This window comes from Brienomyrus brachyistius, chromosome 17, assembly GCF_023856365.1.
Source record: "Brienomyrus brachyistius isolate T26 chromosome 17, BBRACH_0.4, whole genome shotgun sequence".
NCBI classification, from domain to species: Eukaryota; Metazoa; Chordata; class Actinopteri; order Osteoglossiformes; family Mormyridae; genus Brienomyrus; species Brienomyrus brachyistius.
In genome coordinates this window covers 22342170-22367916 of record NC_064549.1, presented here as the reverse complement: position 1 = coordinate 22367916, position 25747 = coordinate 22342170, and the positions used below count along the sequence as shown (strand labels likewise).

The following is a 25747-nucleotide window of genomic DNA, read 5'->3' as shown; positions in this document are numbered from 1 at the left end:
AACCCTAACCTTAACCATAAGTAACCAAACAAAATACAACTCTGGCATTTTTAGTTTTTTGATTGCAGGCATAGATTTTTATAAAATCGAATTATGCCATCTAGGGACTGAAAAAATGGTCCCCACAACATCAAAGTAAAAAGATTTTTTATCAGATTGTGGAGAACAAATGTCCCCCACGATGTATTATACTGTAGGTGACCCCTTGAAGACGCGCATTTCTTCTTCAGAGCACTACAATCACTGCTTACGACTGCAGAGGATCCCCCATTACACACAGGCAGGCTGAGTGTGGCAGGGGGGCCTAGTCACTGATTTAAGCCCCTCTCCCCCTTGACTTTCCCTGCTCCTAAGACTCGGTCTCATTGCATGGCTCGGTGACCCAGGAAGGACGGCGTACACAGATGGCTGCCTCCACAGGTCATGGTGGAGCCCAGGCTGCAGTTGTCTGGCTCACCTAATTAGCCATGATGTATTCAATACCGCAGACGGACGGAGCGGGCGACTTTAATTAGATTTCGAGGACCGATAGGGGGGTGGAGGCATTCAATCGCGTGATGATCCATAACAGAGTTTTTGGTGGAGCGGGTGTTTGCCAGAGAGAACAGGTCCTTTCAAAGACGACGTATCAGACAGTCAGGCCGGTTATCCATTCCGGATTATTCCCCCCTTGAGCAGCCGTCCTCCTGCAATCCCTGCGCTGGTGTAGCACCATGCTCTCAGCTTTTTTGTACTTGCATGGGCTACTATGCACATGATGCAGGATTTATGAATGAATGACAGTCAGAGTGTAATTAGGATCCGTCGGCTTCGCTGTGGTTGCATTTCCAGGCACAGAAACCAGACGTGATTCCTGCTTAATTACGATCATCAGTAAGCGCGAATTTTAAAGGAATAAGGAAATAGGGAACTGAATGAATTCAGTTATTGGATCATTTTGTTCATGACACAGCCTGACATCACCATCGAAGCATGCATTGTTTTCTAACGCAATTCAATTAGTCCTACTTTGTTGCCAAGGAGACCTACAGTTAGCTCCTTCAAGCTAATAAGTGACTATATAACAAATAATACAGGAGAGGGAGGGAGGGAAAGAGACAGCAAGAGCAACCAATCAAAACTGGGCTGTGAATTTTAAGACATGCTCAGTTTGTCCTCAGAAACCTCCTGCTTTCCCTCCCCACAGGCCCACCTATTCCTACCGTACTTTCCCTCAAGTCTGTGCCCGTTCTTCACAACTCGAAGTGTCTTTGATTGACAACTATCTGTGCCATTCGTTACTCTGCAACTGACAGCTAAGGCACTTATGTTGGCCATGCCAGGTTTGCAGTTTTGCCTGGCCAGGGCTGAATGCCAAAAGTGTTCGAACAAATGGTTCTGCAGGTCAGGTTTCTTGGCTAATTAATTCCCTCTGCTGTCTGAAACACCCCATAGGGCAACCTGAAAAGTTAAAATGAGATGAATCACCTAAAAATGTCAGCTAGTGGACTCTCGGCATGCCATCTTATAATTATTAATAATCTAGCAATAGCATTCTGCAGCTATGCTTTGGATCTTATTTGGGATGTGCCAAAGGTCTACTGCACCTCCAAAAGTCCAACTGGATCATAGAGATGAATAAAAGCTGTATGTTCTTCTGAAATATTGATACCTGTCGCATCACGGTTTGGTCCTGCATCTGACAATAACTTCCTGCAGATTCTGGAGATTTCAGGAAGGTCACCCTGAAAACACTCCTAACTTCTGATAATGCACAACTTCAGTAATCCAGCAGCAGCAAACATGCCCCCTCACCCGGAATGATGTGCAAACCCAACAGGTGGCAGAGAGCCCCAGACTGACATAGATTTGTGTCATGTGACCATGGGCTTCCTGGCTCCTATTCTGGCTGAGAGAAGAGGAAGTGGGTTACTGAGCCAAAAACAGATAGTTACAGTATGTTAGAAACCAATAGGGGAAAAACAAGGAGACCCACCTTAACTTCAGCGCAGGTGAGACAGAAGGGTTTTCAGGAATGAAGTGGGTGTTTAAAGATGATCCTGGACTCAGTGAGCATGTCTCGTCTCACCCTGCCTAGGCGCCGTCTCTGAATGACCCAGCGGGGTCTCTGGGACTCCTGTCACATTTTGTCACCCGGCCCAAAAATAACTTTATAACCACAGTGGCCCTGGTGCATCGGAACATTTTTCGACAGGGGGGAGCGGGGGGTGCAGTCTGCTTCCGTAATCGCTGTCTTCAAACAAGATGACGCCGTATCTTATCTTTAGCGTGAAAATGCAATTACACGTGTCGCAATATGAAATGCGTCAGAAGATAAGGATCAATGAGATGTGCTTCCAGCTTTGCCGCCCAAAGCTGCGCTAACCTCTCCTGCTGCCTGGCTGCATTGCTGATGCTTTGGGGGGGTGGGGGTGGGTGTACAGCTCAGCCAGTTAGGACACTGTGCCTGTCATTAGAAGGTCACTGGTGCAAATCCCCTTAGGAAAGCCTTGAACCCAAGTTACCTCAGGGACTGTGAGACTGTGAGACTCTGCCATCTCAACTGTACATCAATTTAGATAAATGTGCCTGCTAAAAAATAAATAAATAAAAGGTAAATGTTTCACAAGCAAAATGCCATTTTACAGCCTGGGTCCCATTGGATGACAGCTGCTCTCTCATCGGGCCCCGGTTTTATATCCACTCATGACATTTCACTTTGCTTAATCGCGTAAATCTAGCAAAAAAGACATGTTTTTATGATCCATCCATCCTCACGTAGGCTTTGTCGCGATAACAGTTACGTTCGATAGCAGATAAAGGGAGACCTGGACATATCTGATTCATGATGGGACCTGAGTAAATGCAGGCAGCTCTCAACTTACGCAACACCCACTTCAGTAAATCCAGAGTTATGTGATACATATTCAAAATACATAGAGTTTATGGAATTGCGTGGAGTTTACGTAAAGCATAGGCAGCATACATCTGTAAGTAAATTTACACACCATCTTTTTATTTAACATGTGTTCATTTAACATGTCAAGATCTGTCTGTAAAACCATAAGATCACATCCTAATGCTACTTTCAACTGTGGCACCACCGACCCCTTTCCTACCCCCCCCTGCCCCCCAACCCCTTTCCTACCCCCCCCCCCCCCCACCCTCCAGTCTCATTGTATGCCTCACATCCTGTTGGTGTGAAAATGATTAGAACGTCGGCAGATCGCAGCAAAGGAAATATTCTTCATTGATTCTTCAATTCATTTAGTTTGCATTAATTTGCACCGTAAATGAAAAGCACCCATAAAGCACACTGATGGCCCTATAGAGTGTCATTTGTCAGAGGAGAGTGAAAATGAATCACAGTGGAGAAAAACAGGATGTGCATTTCCAAAACTATATGATTCTCGGTCAGAACCTTCGGCCATTCCCCGGCAGGTATATTAGAGGACTGGGCTTGCTGTCATGACAACGGTCCACCTTCTAACTCTGGGGAAAAGTGCTTTCAACCGGGTAGCCTCCTGACAAGCTTTCTATCCTGATTACTAGTGCTTTCTCTGGTTTTCTCTTGCTACAGCCTGAGATATTTACCGGCCATTTGGGGGGAAATGGACCAGGTTCTCTAACCTCATGTGGTGGCCACCGAACATACAGACTGCCCCCCCCCACCCCCCCACCACAACAGAACAGCAGAGGTGAGTCCATGAGCTCTTTAGACATTCCTTGTAATGAACCTGTCGGTTAATTAATTACTTGAGATTACCAAGAGCCCATCATCCTGGTTTATCCATTTCTCTGGGCACCAGTTAACCTTAGTAGAGCAGCACTGCGACATTTATCTAACTTCCCCTTTAGCAAAAGGCCACAGAAATGGTGCATTTCAAACACGTTAAAGAAAGTAAGAAGAACTAGCAGAGCATTACGCTTTAACTTGTTTATTTAGTTTTTAAAAAGAGTCCAGAAACTTCCACCAGCTGAGAAACAGGCATGTCGGAAAAGCCTTTCACCAAATGACAAACCTTCGTACACTGGATTATCCACCATGAAGAATTATGAGATTTATCAGTCGCTATTTGAGTTACATTGTAAAAAAAAAAAAATGTATAAAACTTTAAAAATACGTTTTATTAACATTGAAAATGTTTACACCAGCAGCTCAGAAATGCAAATCACAGAAATGCAAAAATACCAGTGTTAGGAGTTGCTCATCACATTCCCAGTCTTGTCTTTGTTTTAATTTTGTGTGTTTTTATTTTATACACATACATACAAAAGGAGAAAGAAGGGTGGCCTTTGTTTGCAAAACACCCCTTAGGTTTTGTTCGTTATATTGGCCGGTTCCTTTGCGAGTGAGTGTACAAACAGGAAAAGAAATCACACAGGTCATGCACATCACACCTCATTAGAAAGATCACACATTTGGGATTTGCAATTAATTAACTTCCACTTTAAAAATAATTGAATAATGTCAAGGCTGAACCTGAAAAAAATCATCTTTGTAATCCTGCATATTCAATACAAAAAATGTCTCTTCCTTTGAATTTATGCTTCTAATATAAAGTATACGATGCATAGAGAGAATCATAGGAATAACCTGCCGAATTGTACAAATCACCACAGGAAAACGCCCCCCCCTTCCCCTCCCCCCAGGGACACCATCAGAGCAGCATTCATTAGGGCTTTTCCAGCCTATGAGGAACAAATTCCCCCCTTTTTGAAAAAACACACATTTTACGGCGTTTTATTACAGTCTGTTTATTTTTGCATTTTTTTGTTTGTTTGTTTGTTTTTACCTTTTGCAAGTTCCCAAAAAAAAATCACCCCAGACGAAAGTGCTGGTCTTAGGAAAGGTCACCAGTCTTTTTGGCAGACTTCTCACTTTTTGGATTACTAGAGAGAGACCGTCACCTCACGTTGGTCATAATCGGACGGACGTGTCAGTAGAAGACGCTTAGTGCGCAGTGAAGTCCAAAGAGCAAAGAGCAAACATCACCTTCAATACAACAGCCGAAAGTGAAAGACAAAACCACAAAGTCTATACAAATACCAAGCATTTCAATCATAAGGTAAAATAAAATTTCATGTTACGAACCTACAGAGACCAACCACAGTGGAACAAACGCTTTATTTTTTACAGAGAAAATCATCATAATACTATAGCCAATATCGTTAAATATATCCCTTTTTAATGTACTAATGTAGAAAAATTAATAAAGTTTTGGCGTTTTGACTTTGAAATGCATATTGCTATAGCAGCAGAAAATGCAAGTGACCTGAGGTGTAATAAAGATATGATACATAATTCTGATTGTATGGTTTGGTAATGGCACTCAGATATTTCAAAAACACAGTTAATTCTCGAAAGGAGCCAGTTGAGGTGATCTTGGCAAGTATTTAGGATGCCTCCTGGACGGCTCCCTGGGGAGGTGTTTCGGGCATGTCCAACTGGGAAGAGGCCCCGGGGCAGACCCAGGACACGCTGGAGAGATTATGTCTCTCGGTTAGCCTGGGAACGCCTTGGTATTCCCCCGGAGGAGCTGCCGGAGGAGGTGGATGGTAAGAGGGAGGTCTGGGCATCCCCGCTTAAACTGCTGCCCCCACAACCCAACCCCATATAAGCGGCAGATAATGGATAGATGGATGGGGTTAGTTCTCCCCACCTCTTCACACAGTTGGTAGAGTCCCTGATTCCCAGAAGACAAGTAACTGAGCCCCTTTTCCCAACATAATCTTCACACAGTTGGTAGAGTCCATAGCGATAATAGGGAGAACAGGCAGGGAGAGAAAACACATCATGGGGTTTCTCCTTTCACCTGCTCATTGTTGTTGAGTCCTGGGGAGGGTCGACTTTTCATACCCTCTGTCCCCCCCCGGGAAGTCTCCTGGAAGAATAGCCCGGGCAGGCACAAGGACATGATTATCCGTTTGTATTCCTTCCGGAAGTTCTGGTTCAACAGTCCGTAGATGATGGCATTAAGGCAGCTGTTAAAATAGGCCATGAAGTAGCTGACCACAAAGAGCCACTCGGGGACACGGGGTGCCATCGTCTGGGGGTCGATGGCCACGGCCAGGCCGATGAAGTTGAGTGGCCCCCAGCAGATGGCGAAGAGGACGAACACCACGAACATGGTGATGAAGTTCCTCAGGTCGCTGGGCTTGAGGCGCGGACGCACCTCACTCTTCACCTTCCGCCGCACCTGGATCACCAGGATCCAGATGCGCAGGTAGCAGAAGATCACCACGGTGATGGGCACCAGGAAGTGAACGACCACTACAGCGATGGTGTATGAGCTGCTGACGGTCTGGGCGAAGGTGCAGGAATAGATGCGCGGGTCGTACTGAAGGGAACCCACAAATAGGTTGGGCACAATCGCCGCCACAGTGAGCAACCAGATGAGGGCCACCAGCAGCAGCGTGTTGCGGTAGCTGTACAGCTTTTCATACTTGAGGCTGTGGCAGATGTAGCAGTAGCGGTTGATGGCGATGCCGGTGATGTTAAATATGGAGCCGATGACACTGAACCCCATCAGGAAGCCGCTGACCTTGCACTGGGTGTCGCCCAGGGACCAGCCGTCATGGAAGATGGCGTAGAGCACCAGCGGGTAGGGGTAGAACGCTACCACCAGATCGGCGAAGGCCAGGCTCACCACAAACACATTCCCTGTGGACACAGACCAAAGGTATGCTTAGCGGTGGGCGGAAATCTGTGGAATTATGGGTAGAGAGCTTTTACCAGTTTTTGGATCACATTGTACCTCGTGGCAGTGTGTACCGCCACTCAAATCACATATTTGCATCGAACCCCCGAGGTTTGGGAGCCCCCTGTTGGCCACATTCAGTCACGACACAAAGAGGCCAAAGTGACTTTTTTAGTGGGACGCAGAAACAACAAACCTGGCCTTGTTCTTCTCAATTTTCTCCTGTTACGCACTTAATTTGTCCATCACATTCTCCCACTCTTTGAATATTCAGTGCTGACGCTGTCTTGGGCCAAAGCCGGTGTGACTGCTTGGTCTCCTTGTTAATCTCTCTCAGACATATCTTCAAATCTTATCACAGGACTGAGAGACGTGTGACGAATGACTACTCTATCTGCTAAAACGACTCTAAGTGGTTTGGTTCAGAGGTTTAGTTCAGTTTTCTCAGACCTAATTGCTTACTAAATCTAGCAGAGTAGAGAAACCTGTTAGGAAGTGTGATATTTACCCCCTTTGGTTGTAAAATCACACACGCTCTTCCCTCAAAAGCTGCCTAGGATTGGCTTACGTCTGTTAACGGGATGAGGAATGACTTAACAACTGTAATTACCTCGTAGAAATCATCTCGCCGAATTTCTCGTGCATTCTTACCTCTCTGTTAAAATATTACATTGAATTTGGCTTTTTTTTTTTTAATCGTACAGAAACTGTCTGTTAACTGGTTACTGGTGCTAGTTAATAGCAGGAGTTCTGAGAAGTTCACTCAGGTCCCAGGTGTCATCAGATCATGGACTAATTGGTGAATTAAAATGCCACTCAGTCCCTAGCAGCATCGATGGTGCGGCTTCACCTCCTCAGACAGCAGGATGCCAACGTGGCTGTAATTTCCCACCTTGAGGGAGGGAGGTGGAACATGTTTGGCAGGGCGGCCCAGCCGAGGTGCCTGATTTCGAGCGCTACTTCCCCGTACATGCGGCCCTCTTATGTATAATCGCCTGCCATTACTTATATTTACATCTAGACTGCAGGAGTGTGACGTTCAGCTCTTATTGTCATAGATGCTGCGATTATAGTTAATGTCAGTGACCCCTGTTAAATCAGGTGACAGTGGACTCGCCGCATTCATCCTATGGTGACATTCACCGTTTCTGTCGTTCTGGGATTCTCTCCATCTTCACGTCTCCCTGTATTGCCAGGGACAGGAAAAGGGAGGGGGGGGGGAGTCTGTCCAGCCACAGCTGGGGGGGGGTGGTGGAGACCGGTGTCATTTCGCTCTGACGTTCTCCTCAGTGAGTTTGTTTGTCAGGAAACACTTTGCCGCGATGTACGATAATGTTCCCCAGGCAGTCGATTACAAACATGGAAAGACCCTGAAATGCCGATATTGAAAAAGTGAAACTTATGTGAGAGCAAAAGCTGCGGGATGGACAGCAGGTAAAGGCGGAGAGAAGCGGCTGCTGTTTGGGTCACGACCTGGCTGACCGGCCTGGTAATGGTACATGGGTCCATCCTGCAGACCCCCGACACCATCATCAGAAAAGGAAAGCAGACAGACGGAAAGTTGGAGGGGGGAGGGGGGAGTTTCTCTCTTTTTTGATCTTCACACACAACCTTTTATCTCCTTCAGAAAAGAAAAAAACAAAATTATTCCTCATTTTGTTCTTGCAACAAAAACTCAGTTATCAGAAAAACACTCATTATTCTGAGCCTGTTTTGCGAAAAAAAAAAAAAAATTGGAAAAATAGGACAGTGATTAAAAAAAAAACCTTGAATTGGTTCCAAAACAATGCAAAAGAAGTTCAGCGTTCTGAGCCCTGGCAGAGGCAAGAGGGGGAAATGCGCAATACTCACACGAAGACGTGCTTTCACGTACTGTGACTACGCCGCATGTTTGCAGCTCTGGGATGCTGCAGAAAATGCTCATGTAATGTGGCAGCCTTGATGGATAATGATCTCTTATAAACAGCTGCAGGAGCTCTGAGGGCAGTACGAATGAAATGCGGATCGACGCACATCGCATTTCAACAAACAGCTTTGCTCTCTGCTTATTTCCTCGAAATATAACATGCATTACATTTATTCTGTTTAACAGAACCTTTCTTTCCAAAGTGACGTACAAATGAGTGAAACAGCACGTTGCACACATATAGCTGTCAAGGCTTCTATTAGGCTCAGTCGCATTTACGCTGATCATGCTGTGAATATCTGAGTACGAGTGGAAGCTGTACTGGGACAGGAGCTATAAAACTGCAACTCAACAAAGCAAGAACCTAATCGGACAGCTATTTGGATCAGCAGAAAGAGCAGCATCCATCAAGCATGGAGTTATATCAGGCTAGTGTTTCATTGTTTGTGCCTGGACCCTGCGATGGTACCGACCGTGGACTGACTCGCTGAGTTATGATGTACTGCACGGCAGCCTTGTTTAATTCGCAGGGAAACAGAGAAGGGTGGGGGCTCCTGCTTTGGAATTCTGCATGGAAGCCAGTACGGCAGACCCTGACCCAGAAACAAAATATACACCACACCATGATTCGTTAGCTTGCTGTACTCTCCGAGGTTAATGATGCCATTTGGGTTTGGGATGGTGGGAGAGATGTATATTTCATGCATCTTGCATTTATAATACATGCAGCCTTGAGTTGAATATTTCAGGGCCAGGAAAATGTGTCATGTGAAAGTTGAGCTTTAAGTGAGATGTTTGCGGAGATTTAGGGTCACGCGAGTGGGTAGCAGGCCTTGCTTGGGACAGAACCGCTCTCTGGCCGTCCATGTATGGCCTACTGGTCAGTCTTTATTTGGCGTTAGTGAATAGACCTTCACTCCTCTGACTTATTTACAGACGTTTTCTATGCACCGTGACGGTTAACTGATGCACAGGGAGCTGTAATTAGCAAGTGAAGGTAGTGAACACTGAGGTCACTGCAGACTTAGATGCCAGAGTCACCAAAGCCTCTAACACTGAGCTGACTAATGTGATCCTGCAGTTTCACAACACGCACAGGTATGTTTCAGTACAGATCATGTTTTAAGGTCTCAAACAGTACAATGCAGGGCTCTTCAAATCTGGCCCTCAATGCCAAATCCAGGCCTTGTTTTCAGTTCTCCCAGGCAGTTAGTTTAATAATTACTGATTCTGATTGGCTGGAGGCTTCACACCTGGCCCGCAGGTAAAGGAAGGCTGGGAAACCAGCGGGGCTCGGCCCTCGAGGGCCGTGATTTGAATAGCCCAGGTATAATGAATATACAAAGAGGACCCAGGTGGCAAACAGGAGGTGGTTGGATTAGAAGGCAGGGGGTCGTTGTCAAGCACAGCATCATGGAACGGACCGGGGAAGCAGAAGCAGGGAGACGAAGAATCGGGGAAAAAAGGGATTTATTCGGGATACGATGAAGGAACACTGGCAGTGTACAGTGACACAACATTGATGACGATGAGGAAATATAGGGGGGGGGGGGGGGTTAATACTCTGCTGTGTATCTGAAAATGCCACAAACTCCAGTGATGACGACGACAGCTAAAATGTAGACCCACGCATGCTTTGCTCACGTTTTAAAAGACCCGAATCCCAGGAGCGACTTCCAGCACCGATGTCCCTGCACCAGTCTAATGTTCCGTGTCGGACTGAGACTGGCTGAGGCAGACAGGCCATTAGGACTGGACCGCGCAGAGCTGACCCAGACATCAGCCGGCACATGGAGGAATGCCAGCGCTCCTCTGTTTGGGGAGGTGGATCTCTCACGCGGACAGCTTACAGACATATCAGTCAATGGCATCCAGCTGACCCAGCTGGCAAAATTCACAGCAGCCAGATGTGGCCCCAGCTTAAGTGTATTTATCCAGAACAATGAGTGACACATTGCTTATTAAAAGCACGCTGTGTTTGTCTCAGTACTATCAGGTTTGGGCCACATTTTCAGAGGACTGAGCATTTTTTCCAAGTACAATCAAGGACAGCGTAAGTCAAAAGTCAGAATCGGAATTAACATGCACCTTTAATGAGATAAAGATACACAAGGAGACGTGTGTTTAACTACTTAAGAGGTGTTTGTAGACAATGACTAACGGTGTTGGTAACATATATCACCTTATTGAGCCCTGCGGAGTTGAGAAAGCAGACTGGGCAGGTAATGATCCAGAAGAGACCATGACTGGTGGAGATGCTCAGCGAAGCGTGTCTCAGTGCCGTCGCGTCGCATCCGGCGCTGTCCAAGGTCCTGAATTCTGTAACCATGCTGTAAATGTGCCTGACATGCTCTCTGTGGGCCTTAAAGCAGTCATTCGTGATGTTAAGACGCCTTCTGGCACCATGACAGTAGTACAGGCCACCTGTGACAGACCAGCTGTGAAGCTAAGCCCTCCACCCAGGCTCTGCTGGCCTATTCCAACCCATCTCCTGTGCCTCCCCTGCAAAGACCCTTAAATTCCCATCCATTGTCTTAACTACTCCTCTTGGTTTAGTTAACCCCATTTCTCTGTCTGTACCCCCCCTCCCCATCCAGGGCACATGGTTCCATTTCCTGATTGGTTACTGCTCATGTGTAGCTGAAGCAGGTACATCTCAACATAAGATAGGCTCCGAACCCATGCGACCCTGAATAGGGCGAGTGGCTATAGAGAATGGATGGATGGAGAGAGTCCAGCTCCCAGCCTCGCTTCTGATCTGTGCAGGTGAAGGCAGATATTTCCTCATGTGACTGAGGCCTACGTTGCCTTTAGAAGACATGCAGAGCAGGCTGTGATCATATCCAGGGGGGACAATCGTTACCACAGAGACCTGGCACGGGCTGGCTGGCTGACTCACTGCCGCCACATGCTAGATGACCCCCATCACTGCACCTGGATCCCATTACCGGTATAAGCCAGGCCCGCAAACCACGATGGAGCCCGTTAGGAGTTTCTCTCCGAGAGCTAGTAGGCGTCCTAAGTGTCATCTTTGATTTGTCACATGAGTATTTTTTAAATGACAAACAACCCCTTGCCTCAAAGCATAATCATGGACAACTCTCGTCCTCCCTGACAACAAAAAGTGATCACTCTTGCTTCCTCTTCCTCGGGGGCAGATCGGTAGGGGATCCGGCTGACTGTAAACGCGTTTTGCGCAAGCAGGTCCACAGCGGCAGACCTAGCGGTGTGTGACTGTCATTTTTTTGCCTAAGATGGTATCTTGCAGCTCCGCTGCAGCTTTTCCTCCACATGCTTTTTACAGCAGGTACCAAATACATCTTCCCTGGATGCAGCCACACATCCAGATTTGCAAGCTGTTATTTTTAAACGTGAGAATAATGCGTCATAGAGTATATTTTCATCTTTCGAGAGGTGCGCTCAGACTGATGCAGTGTTAAAGGATGATTTAACATGGAGAGCACTCAGTCACCATTTAGTAAATAACTTCAGGTGCTCGGTCAAAGCCGGGGAGCGAAATCAGAGGTATTCAGGAGGTTGCTGAGGACGCTGCCGAGTGACAACGCAGTAACTGTACACTCAGGGTCACCGGCCAGGCAGAATACCAGCGTTTATTTAGCCCGGCTGTGAAACCAGCACCGGCCAGATATGCTTTGGTGGCAAAACAAAAAGACGATTACAGACCCTGAAGGTGACTTCTTGTTTCCAGCAAGACGCTGAGACAATTTATTCACTTATTAACAGCTGATAGTTCTTGAATCACAACTGTCGGTATTGAAATTGCTGCAGTTAGTTGTTAATCGTGAGATAATAGGTGTCCCGTTAGAACATGGCATCAGACATCGCGTAGTTAACTGGAACATAAAACATATTGGATTTTCATTTAATTGTTGAACATTAGACATACTAATATAAATGTAGTGCAGCGGTTACGCTTCAGTGTGTAACTTATTTTTTTTACCAACATAAAGTTTAACCTGCTGTCACGTGTTAGTTATGCATTTATGAATGCTGACCGGGTGACGGGCTGGCCCCCCCCCCCATGCTGCTTTTCACCCCCTGTGACCATAAGTGGTTTTTCCTCTGCTGTTCCTGCTTGCTTACATTTTTACTTACTTTTATTCCATTTACTACAATACTTTAATTATTTACTTTTACATAACTACAAATTTATACAGTACATATGTCAGTAGTATTCAAACACTTTTGATAGGGCCTCCCTAGGGCTTATACATTTGTCATGACCCCCCCCCCCCCAAAAAAAAAAAAAAATACACACCTACTGACCCCTAAATAAAATTCCATCCATCCATCCATCCATCCATCCATCCATCCATCCATCCATCCATCCATCCATCCATCCCATTCAGGGCCATGCGGGGGTCGCAGTTTCAAAATAGGGCTGACCCCACACGGTACTGTTTGCTCCTCTCCCCCTGTGTCCCTCTGAATAGTTTGAGTACCACTGCTCTGTGTATTTATTTAGACATGTACATTTTCAGTATTTATCTATTACAGGGACACTTCCAGTTAACAGCATGCTGAAGAAGCCGTACCATTTTGACACTTGTTCCTTAACCATTACGCCCCCTGCTGGGACGTAAGCCCTCTTCTGGGATGTAAGCCCCCTTCTGTAGCAACTGGAGCAAACTCCACGGCAGGCCAGACTGTTACAGCTAAAAGATTCTCGACATGCAGATAGTGAAACAACCTTTGCACACCGAAATCACTGTTGGAATTTTTAATCTAGCTCGAGTCACAAGACGACTGCTGAGAATGTTTACAGATGAATGGATTTATGAAGTTAAATCCTTTGATCTAGCCTGCTGCTTCTAAACCCCATATCCACAGACAAAGGGTGGTCTGAGAATAAAGCTGTTTTATTTCCCGCTGGAGGGCTTAAGACTTACAGTAGCCTGGGTGCTGGTTGTGAAAACCAGGGGCCACCTGAATCCAGAACCTGTTTTCGGTATCTGATCACTGATGAAGTAACAATGTTCGGAAAAATTCAAAATGGGATCACTTTTCAGTGCTTCAGACTTCTGACAGGAAGGCTGTCTGTGACTCCGAGGCATCAGGCCTGTTTTTGGATGCGATGGTCTCGGCCTGCAAACCGTTACCCGGAGCGCCGACATTTGGACACTTTCCTTTGATATTCAAGAGAGAAATTCTGTTTCTGTATTTCAACAGCTAGAAAAAACCTGCGGTATAAAACAGCGATATGCCCACAATCAAAAGAACACTGAAACTGCAAATACCGCCCCAGATTTCGTTACCCAAAATCATTTGTGTATAACTCACATTTTCGGTCCTCTACCTTCACGTAATTGGTTGCTTGAAGGTATCACACGGCCTGGGATATTTCAGTGGAAAGGAACTTTCCGCTTGCCTGTCCGGAACTTCCACAAACGTAGTTGTGAGCCTCGGGAATCTCCCAGGCATTACATAAACTGAACGGAATGATTCATGGTGCCAGGGTGACTGGGCTGATATCCTGTAAATCAGCTGTGGATGGAAATGGACTCTGAAGATGTATTTTGCAATGTGACACCACCAATCTGTTGAGTGCAAAGAACTATTAGAGAATTATGAAAACACAAGCATCCAGGCAGGCCCTGTAAAACTGGGAGATGCAGTCAAGGCGGAAGGGTAGCACTCGAGAGCTTTCACAGCCCTTTGATCAAAGTCAAGACGGAAGATCAAACGGTGGAGAATAATTGAGTCTATCAGAGATGCAAGCAGCAGAACACTTAGCTCATTCTGCCCTAATTATGAATCAGATATTATCGACCCAGCTTGACCCACCTTCTCATTGGTACTCATATATTACATGATATAATCTGGGGATCAGGACAACAAACACTGGACCTCGACCCGCAGACAGCTGACGACAGAAAAACACATGGAAGCAACACGACGAAATTCGGAGGTGAGACGTCGTCTTCGAGGTCGGGTGAAGCCCTCATTCTGGATAGGGCTGTTCAGCAGAGGAGATGCTGAATAAACTGCCTCAGTGGCCTATGCTAAGACAGGCTGAGGAGAAAAGAAGATTGCCTTCAGCGTACGGCTTCTTCACCGTGTTCATATTACACTTTACCTGTACAGGAAACAGCCCAAAAAAGTCCCAGTATTTTTGTCGCGTTGTTCCTTCATTAGACATTTTTGATCGTCTCCGAAGCTTGCCTGCCTGAATGAGGACGTCTCAGTGACGATCACTTCTGCCCCAAGACCAGGTGCAGCAAAACCTCCTGAGGCATTCCAGACTGAGACACGCCCCAGAGTGGGTGACCAGCTCCCGAGGACTTACAACCCATCTCCAGACCGAGCATACTGTTTTATCTAAAGCATGTTTAGCGATAGCATCAAAACAAGATGCTGTTTTTAAATCGACATATTCCACAACCACACATCATATGCAGGGACAGTGTGCAAAGTGAATACAAGACCATGACAGAAGACAACATACACAACAGGCGACTTAAGGGATCCACTTCAACATGGGGAGAACATGCAAACTCCACACAACACACACACACACATACACACAAAGAGGACCCGGAATCAAACCCACAGCCCTAGAGGTGTGAAACCACAGTGAGATCGCAGAGCTGCTTTCCGAGGACCATCGATTTTAAACTCCAAAGCAATTATGGTCAGGGTGCAACACAACTTCTAAACTATCTTAATGGAGGAAAGACTGTGAAGAAACTGTAAAACATTAACAGTACATATTAAACACACTGCACGCTGGTAGTTCATTTAAAAGCAGCATCTGTCCGTGGGATTTTGATTGCTCTGTGGATTTTGAAATTCATCTAGAAGGATCTGACTCTGAATCCTGCTTCTAATCTATACTAATGTGATGTCAAGGTTGTTCAAAATAGTCTCAGTTCATCTTTCTACGTCCACTGTAACATGGCTGTTCAGATCCATTAAGGTGATGATACACAGGGCAGATTTTTGAGCAGTGTCGCCGGGCAACCTCCAACCTGCTGAGACAAAAAGCAACTCATGTGGGTCTGGATAACCGAAAGAAGTTGCCCACTGCTGATCAAAGTTATTCAAATCAAAATTTGTTGCTTAATATCAATGGAAAAGTGCTGAGCAACATTGGTCAGCTACACTGCTCAGCAATGTTGCTCAAAAAGTTGCACTGCGGTTTAGCTCCGTTAACATTCAGCATTTGAACGTTTTTACTGCAATATGCAGTCAAAAGAATTATTCTTCCATGAAGGAGATGCTCCCTGGTCATGCAGGTTTCCAGAGAGACCTTTGTGGGTCATACTGACTTGCTGAAAGAACAGAGCGGGAAGCCAGGATTTCTCCCACCAACTGGGGAATGGGATTAATCAGGGTCCATTCTGAGAGCTGCTTAAAGTCTGCTTTCTCCTCAGGAGACCCCCAAACTCTCATCCCAACTCTTCCAGAGTAGCAGGAGAACGGAGCTCAAGTGCACCTCAGTGCAACCTGCTGGCCTGGTTTTGCATGATGAGCAAAGGGAGCAGTAAAGAGATCTACCTGCCTTCAGCTGTGTGACAGTTCCTCTGGCATTGTGCTCAACCCCCCCACCTCACATGGACACAGGGATCCCACCTATGCGGCAACTACACAGCAGTAATCTGAGGATTCGGAGCTACAGGAAGCTAGTTGCTGGGCCCATCAGGCCATGAAAATACTGCTCCCAACAAGAACATTTCTGTAGACTTGCCCCAGATCAGCACGTTTCACTGGTGGTGCTGGTGTCTAGCCTGTCAATCGTCACTCTGCACCGGAACATCCATTATATTCATGTTTTCCCATCCCCTTGTGCTGGCCCCGCCATTCTGGGGGGGGGGGGTGTCCTTGAATCATGCCTCCTGGTAGACAACCAGTCGCACAAACGGGTAACAAAACTTGACCCAAATGCTACATGTGCTCCAGTAGAAGCTGAGACCTGTATGGGACATTGTCTACTCCACACCGAAACTGGGGAACCCTGGCCTACATCTTCTTTCTGCCATCCCATACCTTCTAAACTGAATAAGGAGTAACAAATGAACCTCAGGAACAGAACATACCAGAAATCTTTACAAACTGAAAGTATGAGGTAAACTTACAGATTATCCGAAGGCAGACTCCTTCATGCCCAGTGGGCTGACCCTCACTATTTCGAAGCCTATTGAGTCTGTGCTCTTTCAGATAAGTGAATGTTGAGGGAATCCACAACGTCATGGGGAATTTGGCAGGGCGCAGCCGAACAGGAGGGACGCGACTACAAGCTTCACGGATGGAGACAGAGGCGGGTGCCTCAAAAATCTCATTTCTGATGGGATGAATGGAATGGATTTTGTTCTTTTTTAAAAACATGTAAGAGATGAGCTGCTCTCTCTAGAGAATGAGGCACTTGGAACAGAGCGAGAGACACACAGACCTGTGGAAGACTGGGATAAGCCAGAAGGATTCCTCTCCTCAGTCGTCCCTCAATGGGAGTCACACCCAAAAACACCGGAGAGTGACCAAGGGAATCTCCCAGGCATATCTTTGGTGTCTGAGAGTAACTCCAGAGAAGCTCTTATATGCAAGCAGTTCATGGATGAAAAAAAACATACAGCAGACGTCTCTGAAAGTGGGGAAGCGTGGTGACGACATTTCAGGCCACTTTTACAACTACAGAAGTGCTTTGTATGAAAGGTATGGAGAAGTGTGATATGTGGCGTTGGGGTTGGGAAGCCTTGCCATGAGGATGCTGTCGGGGCTCGTTTCCTCTCTGATGTTGACACACTCCTGTTTCACCTTGTCCCGCGAGTACAATTTAAGAGAATTAGAGGAGCAGCCAAAAGCCAAAAACCGTCCTGGTCATGCCCGGGCCCTGAGAGCAGCTCACGAGTGGAGGGCGTGGAGTCAGTATCACGGGCCTTTCCTCCGCTGTGCCACCTGAGAAATAATGTTCCTTCCTGGATTCTTATCTTTAGTCAGAGGGGTGTTTGTTCAGAGCTGCAGAGACTACAAAGGCTGGGGCCTCAGCCTTCTGGGTAGGGGCAGACAGCCTGTCTGCCCAGGGAATATGACGTCCATGCTTGCTTTCCTCAGTCACTGTCACTTTTCAGTTCAGTTGTTTGAGTTCAGAAACCACTACAGCAAACTTCCTAAAGGATATGTAAAAAATTCAACCTTCATAATGACCCTGTTTTCCAGCCATGGGACCTGGTAACACACACGCCTGTCAACAGTGCATAAATATGCACATGTATCCTGAAGATTCGCAGAAACACATAAACAGGGCCGGCTCTTGGGCCACAGGGACGCCCCTTGATACAATCCACTGGCCTGAGTGCTTCTCCAGTGGATATATTACTGGAGTGATTAAGGCAGATGAAATTTGAATTCCTAAAGTTAAACACAGCACACGTTAATAAGCCCTGAATAGACAAGGGAAACGCACAGCTAATCCCGCTGCTCAATGCAAGGAATTATAAGAGAGCAACAAAGGCGGACCAAAGGCCAGACATGTCCAGCACAAACAGGTACATAAAACACGCACTCATATTTATTTCCATAAAACTGAGAAGATTAGATAGAAAGCTGAGATGGAGGACAAGTCTAATTTTTACAGTAACGGGCCATCTGGATTTATGCAGCCCCCCAGTGAGGAAACCAGGAACGCCAACAATTAAATTAATTGCTTAAACAAATATGCTACAGACCCCCCAGGAGCCCCATCATCTTACAGAAGGGCAAAAAGTGTCTCCAACGACGTGTAAGACAAGGCGCTTCAGAGCAGCGCGGCATGAACCCAGAGCTTATCTTACAGACTGGCTCTGAAGTGATGCTTCACCTCGACCAGAGGGCAGGGGCTTCAAGCCGCCGTCACCGGCAGAGCCGTACAGGTCGAGCTTCAAAGACATTTCCAAGGATCTGAAGTTCAGGCAAAGCGGGTTATTAAGAGGACTCCTGTGCTTAAATGTGGCCATGTCACATTACAAACCAAAGGAGCACACTCAGCTAAGCTGGTATGGGGGCCAGCTGCCTTAATACCACTTGTATATAAATAACAGATCGGTATGCTGACATTACGGGTCTCCTCAGGGGTGGGGAATGAGTGACATGGGGTGTGGATTGAGTGACATGGGGTGTGGGGACGGTGGTGTTAAAGTTTGTCGACCCAGGTAAAATCTGCTGACCCAGGTAGGGAGGTTCTCAGTAAATTATTGCAAATTGTGATCGTCTGTTATGGGGTTCACCCTCGGTAAATTTTGCATGGGCCCCTTGCCGTGATGGGCCCTGGAGCAGAAGCCCCCCCACCCCTCAGGTACTGGATCACCTTGAGTGGATCCTGCCACACTGCAGGTAAATAAGGCACCCTGATTGACACCAGTAGCTCCTTTCAGCATCTGCGTTAAAGCACAGCATTAAACAGGAGCCTGTCTGCACTATCTGTCAAATTAAAGAGAGCATATCGCGTTCAGTACTATCGTTGCGCTCCGCTTATGTGCATGGAGCAGTTAATCCTTGGCCCCCGCGGTGCCCCCGATAGTCACAGACACAGCTGTCCAAAGGATTAATACTCATCAGGTCCATGTTGGATTCTGACATGACAGTCGGAAATGCCATTTCACGCCTTCCAAACATGCCACAGCTTCAAGATGGACCTCAGAACGTCCTCCACTGTCATTGTGTAAGCTGGAGAAATCCAGAAAAACTAAAGTGCGATTCTCACCTATAGTAAGTGATCACTAGTAAAACTAAAGTGCCACAATAAAGCGTTAAACAGTCCATTTGGGATGAGGGTGAATGAAAGCGAACACCCATCCATCCATCCATCCATCATCTCCCGCTTGATCCGGAGTCGGGTCGCGGGGGCAGCAGCCTCAGCAGGGAGACCCAGACTTCCCTCTCCCCGGCCACTTCGTCTAGCTCCTCTGGGGGGACCCCGAGGCGTTCCCAGGCCAGCCGAGAGACATAGTCTCTCCAGCGTGTCCTGGGTCTTCCCCGGGGCCTCCTCCCAGTGGGACATGCCCGGAATACCTCCCCAGGGAGACGTCCTGGAGGCATCCTGATCAGATGCCCGAGCCACCTCATCTGGCTCCTCTCGATGCGGAGGAGCAGCGGCTCTACTCTGAGTCCCCTCCGAATGACTGAGCTCCTCACCCTATCTCTAAGGGAGAGCCCAGCCACCCTGCGGAGGAAACTCATTTCGGCCGCTTGTACCCGCGATCTCGTTCTTTCGGTCACTACCCAAAGCTCATGACCATAGGTGAGGGTATGAACGTAGATCGACTGGTAAATCGAGAGCTTCGCCTTTTGGCTCAGCTCTCTCTTCACCATGACAGACCGATGCAGAGCCCGCATGACTGCTGACGCCGCACCGATCCGCCTGTCGATCTCCCGCTCCATCGTTCCCCCACTCGTGAACAAGATCCCGAGATACTTAAACTCCTCCACTTGGGGGAGGACCCCATCCCCAACCCGGAGAGAGCACTCTACCCTTTTCCGGCTGAGAACCATGGTCTCGGATTTGGAGGTGCTGATTCTCATCCCAGCCGCTTCGCACTCGGCTGCGAACTGCTCCAGTGAGAGCTGAAGGTCACGGCTCGATGAGGCCAACAGAACCACATCATCCGCAAAAAGCAGAGACCTAATCCTGAGGTCACCGAACCGGACGCCCTCAACGCCCTGGCTGCGCCTAGAAATTCTGTCCATAAAAACTATGAACAGAATCGGTGACAAAGGGCAGCCCTGACGGAGTCCAACCCTCACCGGAAACGAGTCCGACTTATTGCCGCCCATGCGGACCAAACTCTGGCACCGGTCATACAGGGACCGAACCGCCCTTAAAAGGGAGCCCGGTACCCCATACTCCCGGAGCACTCCCCACAGGACCCCACGAGGGACACGGTCGAATGCCTTTTCCAAGTCCACAAAGCACATGTAGACTGGTCGGGCAAACTCCCATGAACCCTCCAGAACCCTGCTGAGAGTATAGAGCTGGTCCACTGTTCCACGGCCAGGGCGAAAACCACACTGCTCCTCCTGAATCCGAGGTTCGACAATCCGGCGGACCCTCCTTTCCAGGACCCCCGAATAGACCTTACCAGGGAGGCTGAGGAGTGTGATCCCCCTGTAGTTGGAGCACACCCTCCGGTCCCCCTTCTTAAAGAGGGGGACCACCACCCCGGTCTGCCAGTCCAGAGGTACTGCCCCCGATGTCCACGCGATGCTGCAGATGCGTGTCAACCAGGACAGCCCCGCAGCATCCAGAGCCTTGAGGAACTCTGGGCGAATCTCGTCCACCCCCGGGGCCCGGCCACCGAGGAGCTTTTTGACCACCTCAGCGACCTCCACCCCCGAGATAGGCGAGTCCACCCCCAAGTCCCCACACTCTGCTTCCATATCGGAAGGCGTGTCGGTGGGATTGAGGAGGTCTTCGAAGTACTCCCCCCACCGACCCAAAACGTCCCGAGCTGAGGTCAGCAGCGCACCATCCCCACCATAAATAGTGTCGATGCTGCACCGCTTTCCCGCCCGGAGCCGCCGGATGGTGGACCAGAATCTCTTCGAAGCCGTCCGGAAGTCGTTCTCCATGGCCTCACCAAACTCCTCCCACACCCGAGTTTTTGCCTCAGCGACCGCCAAAGCCGCATTCCGCTTGGCCTGCCGGTAGCCGTCAGCTGCGTCTGGAGTCCCACAGGCCAGAAAGGCCCGATAAGACTCCTTCTTCAGCTTGACGGCATCCCTTACCACCGGTGTCCACCAGCGGGTTCGGGGATTACCGCCGCGACAGGCACCGACCACCTTGCGGCCGCAGCTCCGGTCAGCCGCCTCCACAATGGAGGCACGGAACATGGCCCATTCGGACTCAATGTCCCCCGCCTCCCCCGGGATATGGGAGAAGTTCTGCCGGAGGTAGGAGTTGAAACTCTCCCTGACAGGGGATTCCGCCAGACGTTCCCAGCAGACCCTCACTATACGCTTGGGCCTGCCAGGCCTGGCCGGCTTCCTCCCCCACCAGCGGAGCCAACCCACCACCAGGTAGTGATCGGTTGACAGCTCCGCCCCTCTCTTCACCCGAGTGTCCAAAACATGCGGCCGCAAGTCCGACGACACGACTACAAAGTCGATCATCGAACTGCGGCCTAGGGTGTCCTGGTGCCAAGTGCACATATGGACACCCTTATGCTTGAACATGGTGTTCATTATGGACAGTCCGTGACGAGCACAGAAGTCCAATAACAAAACACCGCTCGGGTTCAGATCGGGGGGGCCGTTCCTCCCAATCACGCCCCTCCAGGTCTCACTGTCGCTGCCCACGTGAGCATTGAAGTCCCCCAGCAGAACAAGGGAGTCCCCAGGAGGAGCGCTCTCCAACACCCCTTCCAAGGACTCCAAAAAGGGTGGGTATTCCGAACTGCTGTTTGGCGCATAAGCGCAAACAACAGTCAGGACCCGTCCCCCCACCCGAAGGCGGAGGGAGGCTACCCTCTCGTCCACTGCGGTAAACCCCAACGTACAGGCGCCCAGCCTGGGGGCAATAAGTATGCCCACGCCCGCTCGGCGCCTCTCCCCGCGGGCAACTCCAGAGTGGAAAAGGGTCCAACCCCCCTCAAGGAGACTGGTTCCAGAGCCCAAGCCGTGCGTCGAGGTGAGTCCGACTATATCTAGCCGGAACTTCACAACCTCGCGCACCAGCTCAGGCTCTTTCCCCATCAGAGAGGTGACATTCCATGTCCCTAGAGCCAGCTTCTGCAGCCGAGGATCGGACCGCCAAGGTCCCCGCCTTTGGCCGCCGCCCAGATCACCTCGCACCCGACCCCTATGGCCCCTCCCATGGGTGGTGAGCCCATTGGAGGGGGGACCCACGTGCCTTGTTCGGGCTGCGCCCGACCAGGCCCCATGGGTGTAGGCCTGGCCGCCAGGCGCTCGCCATCGAGCCCCACCCCCAGGCCTGGCTCCAGGGGGGGGCCCCGGTGACCCGCGTCCGGGCAAGGGAAACCGTGAATCCAAGATTTTCCTCATCATAAAGGGGTTTTTGAGCCGTACTTCGTCTGGTTCCTCACCCAGGACCTGTTTGCCTTGGGTGACCCTACCAGGGGCATAAAGCCCCCGACAACATAGCTCCTGGGATCATTGTAACACGCAAACCCCTCCACCACGATAAGGTGTCGGCTCAAGGAGGGGAAAGCGAACACCTTTGTATATAAATATACAATTACTAATCTAAACTATAATAAGCACACAAAATTATAACAACATCATAGCTTTACTCCTCTTACTGAGATTGAACATCTACAGACGCTCCCAGCTCGACCAGAAAACAGACCTTACTAGAGTAATGATCAGCCTCTGCAGGGAAAAGCATGGAAAAAAGAACGCGGGGTGTTGTGCTAAGTTACGCTTTGTTGGGGAATATTGCCTGTTGTCGGATTATTTCTGCAATTTACGAGATAAAAACTTTTACCGATTCGCAGTTTTAACGCGGGCTTTCCTAACAGCAGCACATGTTATCATTGCAATTACACCAACACCATGATCGGTTTCTCACTCAAAATGCCCTAAAACGTCAACTATATAGAAACAGGAGGACTACCTTTGAAAACATCCATCCATCCATCCATCCATCCATTTTCCAAACCGCTTATCCTATTGGGTCGCGGGGGGTCCGGAGCCTATCCCGGAATCAATGGGCACGAGGCAGGGAACAACCCAGGATGGGGGGCCAGCCCATCGCAGGGCACACTCACACACCATCCACTCACACATGCACACCTACGGGCAATTCAGCAACTCCAATTAGCCTCAGCATGTTTTTGGACTGTGGGGGGAAACCGGAGTACCCGGAGGAAACCCCACGACGACACGGGGAGAACATGCAAACTCCGCACACATGTGACCCAGGCGGAGACTCGAACCCGGGTCCCAGAGGTGTGAGGCGACAGTGCTAACCACTGCACCACCATGCCGCCCCCCTTTGAAAACAGATGGAAGAAAATGAATTAATTATATTAAAACCCAGTTATACATAAAATCAGAGATACTTTTCTACAATATGAACACAGTACAGTAGGGGTCTCCAGAATTTATGGTCAGCGGGCGGTCATACAAAACATCCGCCCACCGGTAAAATGCCTGGCGATTTTAAGTTTAATCGTTTCCATTTTTCCAACAGAACGAGAGAATGTAAAGGGTGGTAAAAATGAAATTATATAGACCTAGTTTATTTTTGGAAATGAACCAATACTTTGGCACGGAAAACAATACAGGAAACAAGGAAATAGCTACATTAATTCCGTTTTTCTGGTGAAGCATCAAAACGTATTTTACAGACATTACAGTGGTGATATAGGCATATTATCGCTACTGATGGTATTAACGTTTGCTGATATCGCTTTTTCACCTAAACGCAACTGAAACCTGAAATCTGACACTCTGACACAACTTTTTAAGCGGTACTCAAGTGAATAATTAATTTTTAACTTATTTTCCGTGCCAGAAGTCCTCATAAAAAATTTGAGAGATTTGCTGTATGATTGGGCTGTTTTATAAAATCGCACTAACACTTGCGCCTCTCGCAGCCAGCATACGCACGTGCGACGTGCGACCCATAGACAACATCATGAACCGTGAGTTATGAAACATCCCACCGTGAACCTGTGCATTATGAAATACCTCACAATGTTTCACATTCATTCACCAGCTTCCTATTCAAACACGTAAATGGTCAGGTATTTGGATGATTGGGACGGCTGCACGGAGGCGAGGTGTAACATTTATATTATCAGCGCAAATGTAAGCGCTTGTACTTCGCCATAACTTTTCATCTATCTACTTGAAATGCTGTTAAATACCAAAATACTGAGCGCAATTAGCCCTATTTTACAGCTACCGTGCACGGTCAATTTAGGTATGCGGTTTATTAGTTGCACTAATAAAATGACATACAGAATACTGAATGAATGAAACATTTATGTGTGAATGCATGGTTTAGCCAGACTCAGTTTGCGCACCCATACATTAAGCTTTCGCCCTGGACTTACCGGCGTTTCTAAGTTTCCGATTCCTGGCTACTGAGATGATGACCAGGAAATTTCCCAGCACGTCCACCACGGTGGTGAAGATCAGCACGCTGGCCAGCACCGCGATCGTCCAGGCGGGACGCGCCGGTGGCGGCGCGGTCAGAGAGCGGCCGTGTCCCAGCTCCGTGCGGTTCCAGAGCAGCGACACATCCTCCGGCATGTCGAAAACCGCCGCTGTCTCAACTTTTCCCTTTCCTCCGTCCGGAGCATTCAGGCACCGACGTCATTCGGGCAAAACCCGGGTACCGCTTTTGTTGTGGCCAGTTGGGCTTAAAAGTTAGATCTTCCGTCTTTTTTGCATGGATTTGCACAATGGGTGATGCATGCATCCAAAAGAGTCCTTAGGATGTTGTCTGTCACGGTGGTGGTGGTGATGGGGGGTCCGCTGTGCAAGTGAGCCCTGATAACCCCTATGCACGGACTGCTTGAGGAGGCGTGAGTGCACCACACTTTTTCACTCTCATTTGTACAGGAAGCTTCGCCGGAGCGCATCTGCTGTCTTCCCTTCTTTTTAATACCTATCTTTCCATTGCTGCTCGCCTCCTTTCCGTGGCACTGTCCCCCAAATGCATTTTTATGCGTGGCGATTCCAACGCGCAGCGAAACGGTGTCCATCCGGGGATGGAGGGTCGGCTTTCATTTACGGGAGCTCATTTAGGCAGCAAGCACCAACTACGGTGTGTGTTTCTGCGAGAGGTGAGGGGACCAAGGATAGATGGAGGGAGGGAGGAGTAGGCGAGGTGGTGGTGATAGGGGCACACGTGCATGTAATGAATAATTGAGCACTTACTCCGAGTCCACAAAGTGCTCTCGGTTTGTTTTCTTAAAGTATGAGGGACAACTATTTTATGCACACAAAAAAGTTTCAGTATTGCTGAATCTATATTACATTTTCCGCCAATATTTGAACGAGTCAACTAAAACCAATTTAGCAATTACAGTACGACCTGTCTCTGTCTCAGTAGGGTCTCTGTTGACTTTAAATTTTATTTTATTATTCGTTTTTAAGAAGAAAACGAGTTTCATTTCAGAAATGAATCCATTCTTATTACACTATTATTCGTTTCTCAATAAAAAAGGTAGGCTCTGATCGCGTCCCTATTTTGCTCAAA

The 25747-nt window shown here is 48.2% G+C and overlaps 1 protein-coding gene across 1 annotated transcript; it reads right to left on the bottom strand.

Moving 5' to 3' along the window:
- Nucleotides 1-5774: 5774 nt before the first annotated feature.
- Nucleotides 5775-24795, bottom strand: mtnr1ba (melatonin receptor type 1Ba). The gene is made up of 2 exons (XM_048981717.1): nt 24597-24795; nt 5775-6643 (listed from the first exon to the last, which is right to left on the bottom strand). Exons 1-2 carry the CDS (start codon nt 24793-24795, stop codon nt 5775-5777), a joined length of 1068 nt encoding a protein of 355 aa, XP_048837674.1.
- Nucleotides 24796-25747: the final 952 nt, after the last annotated feature.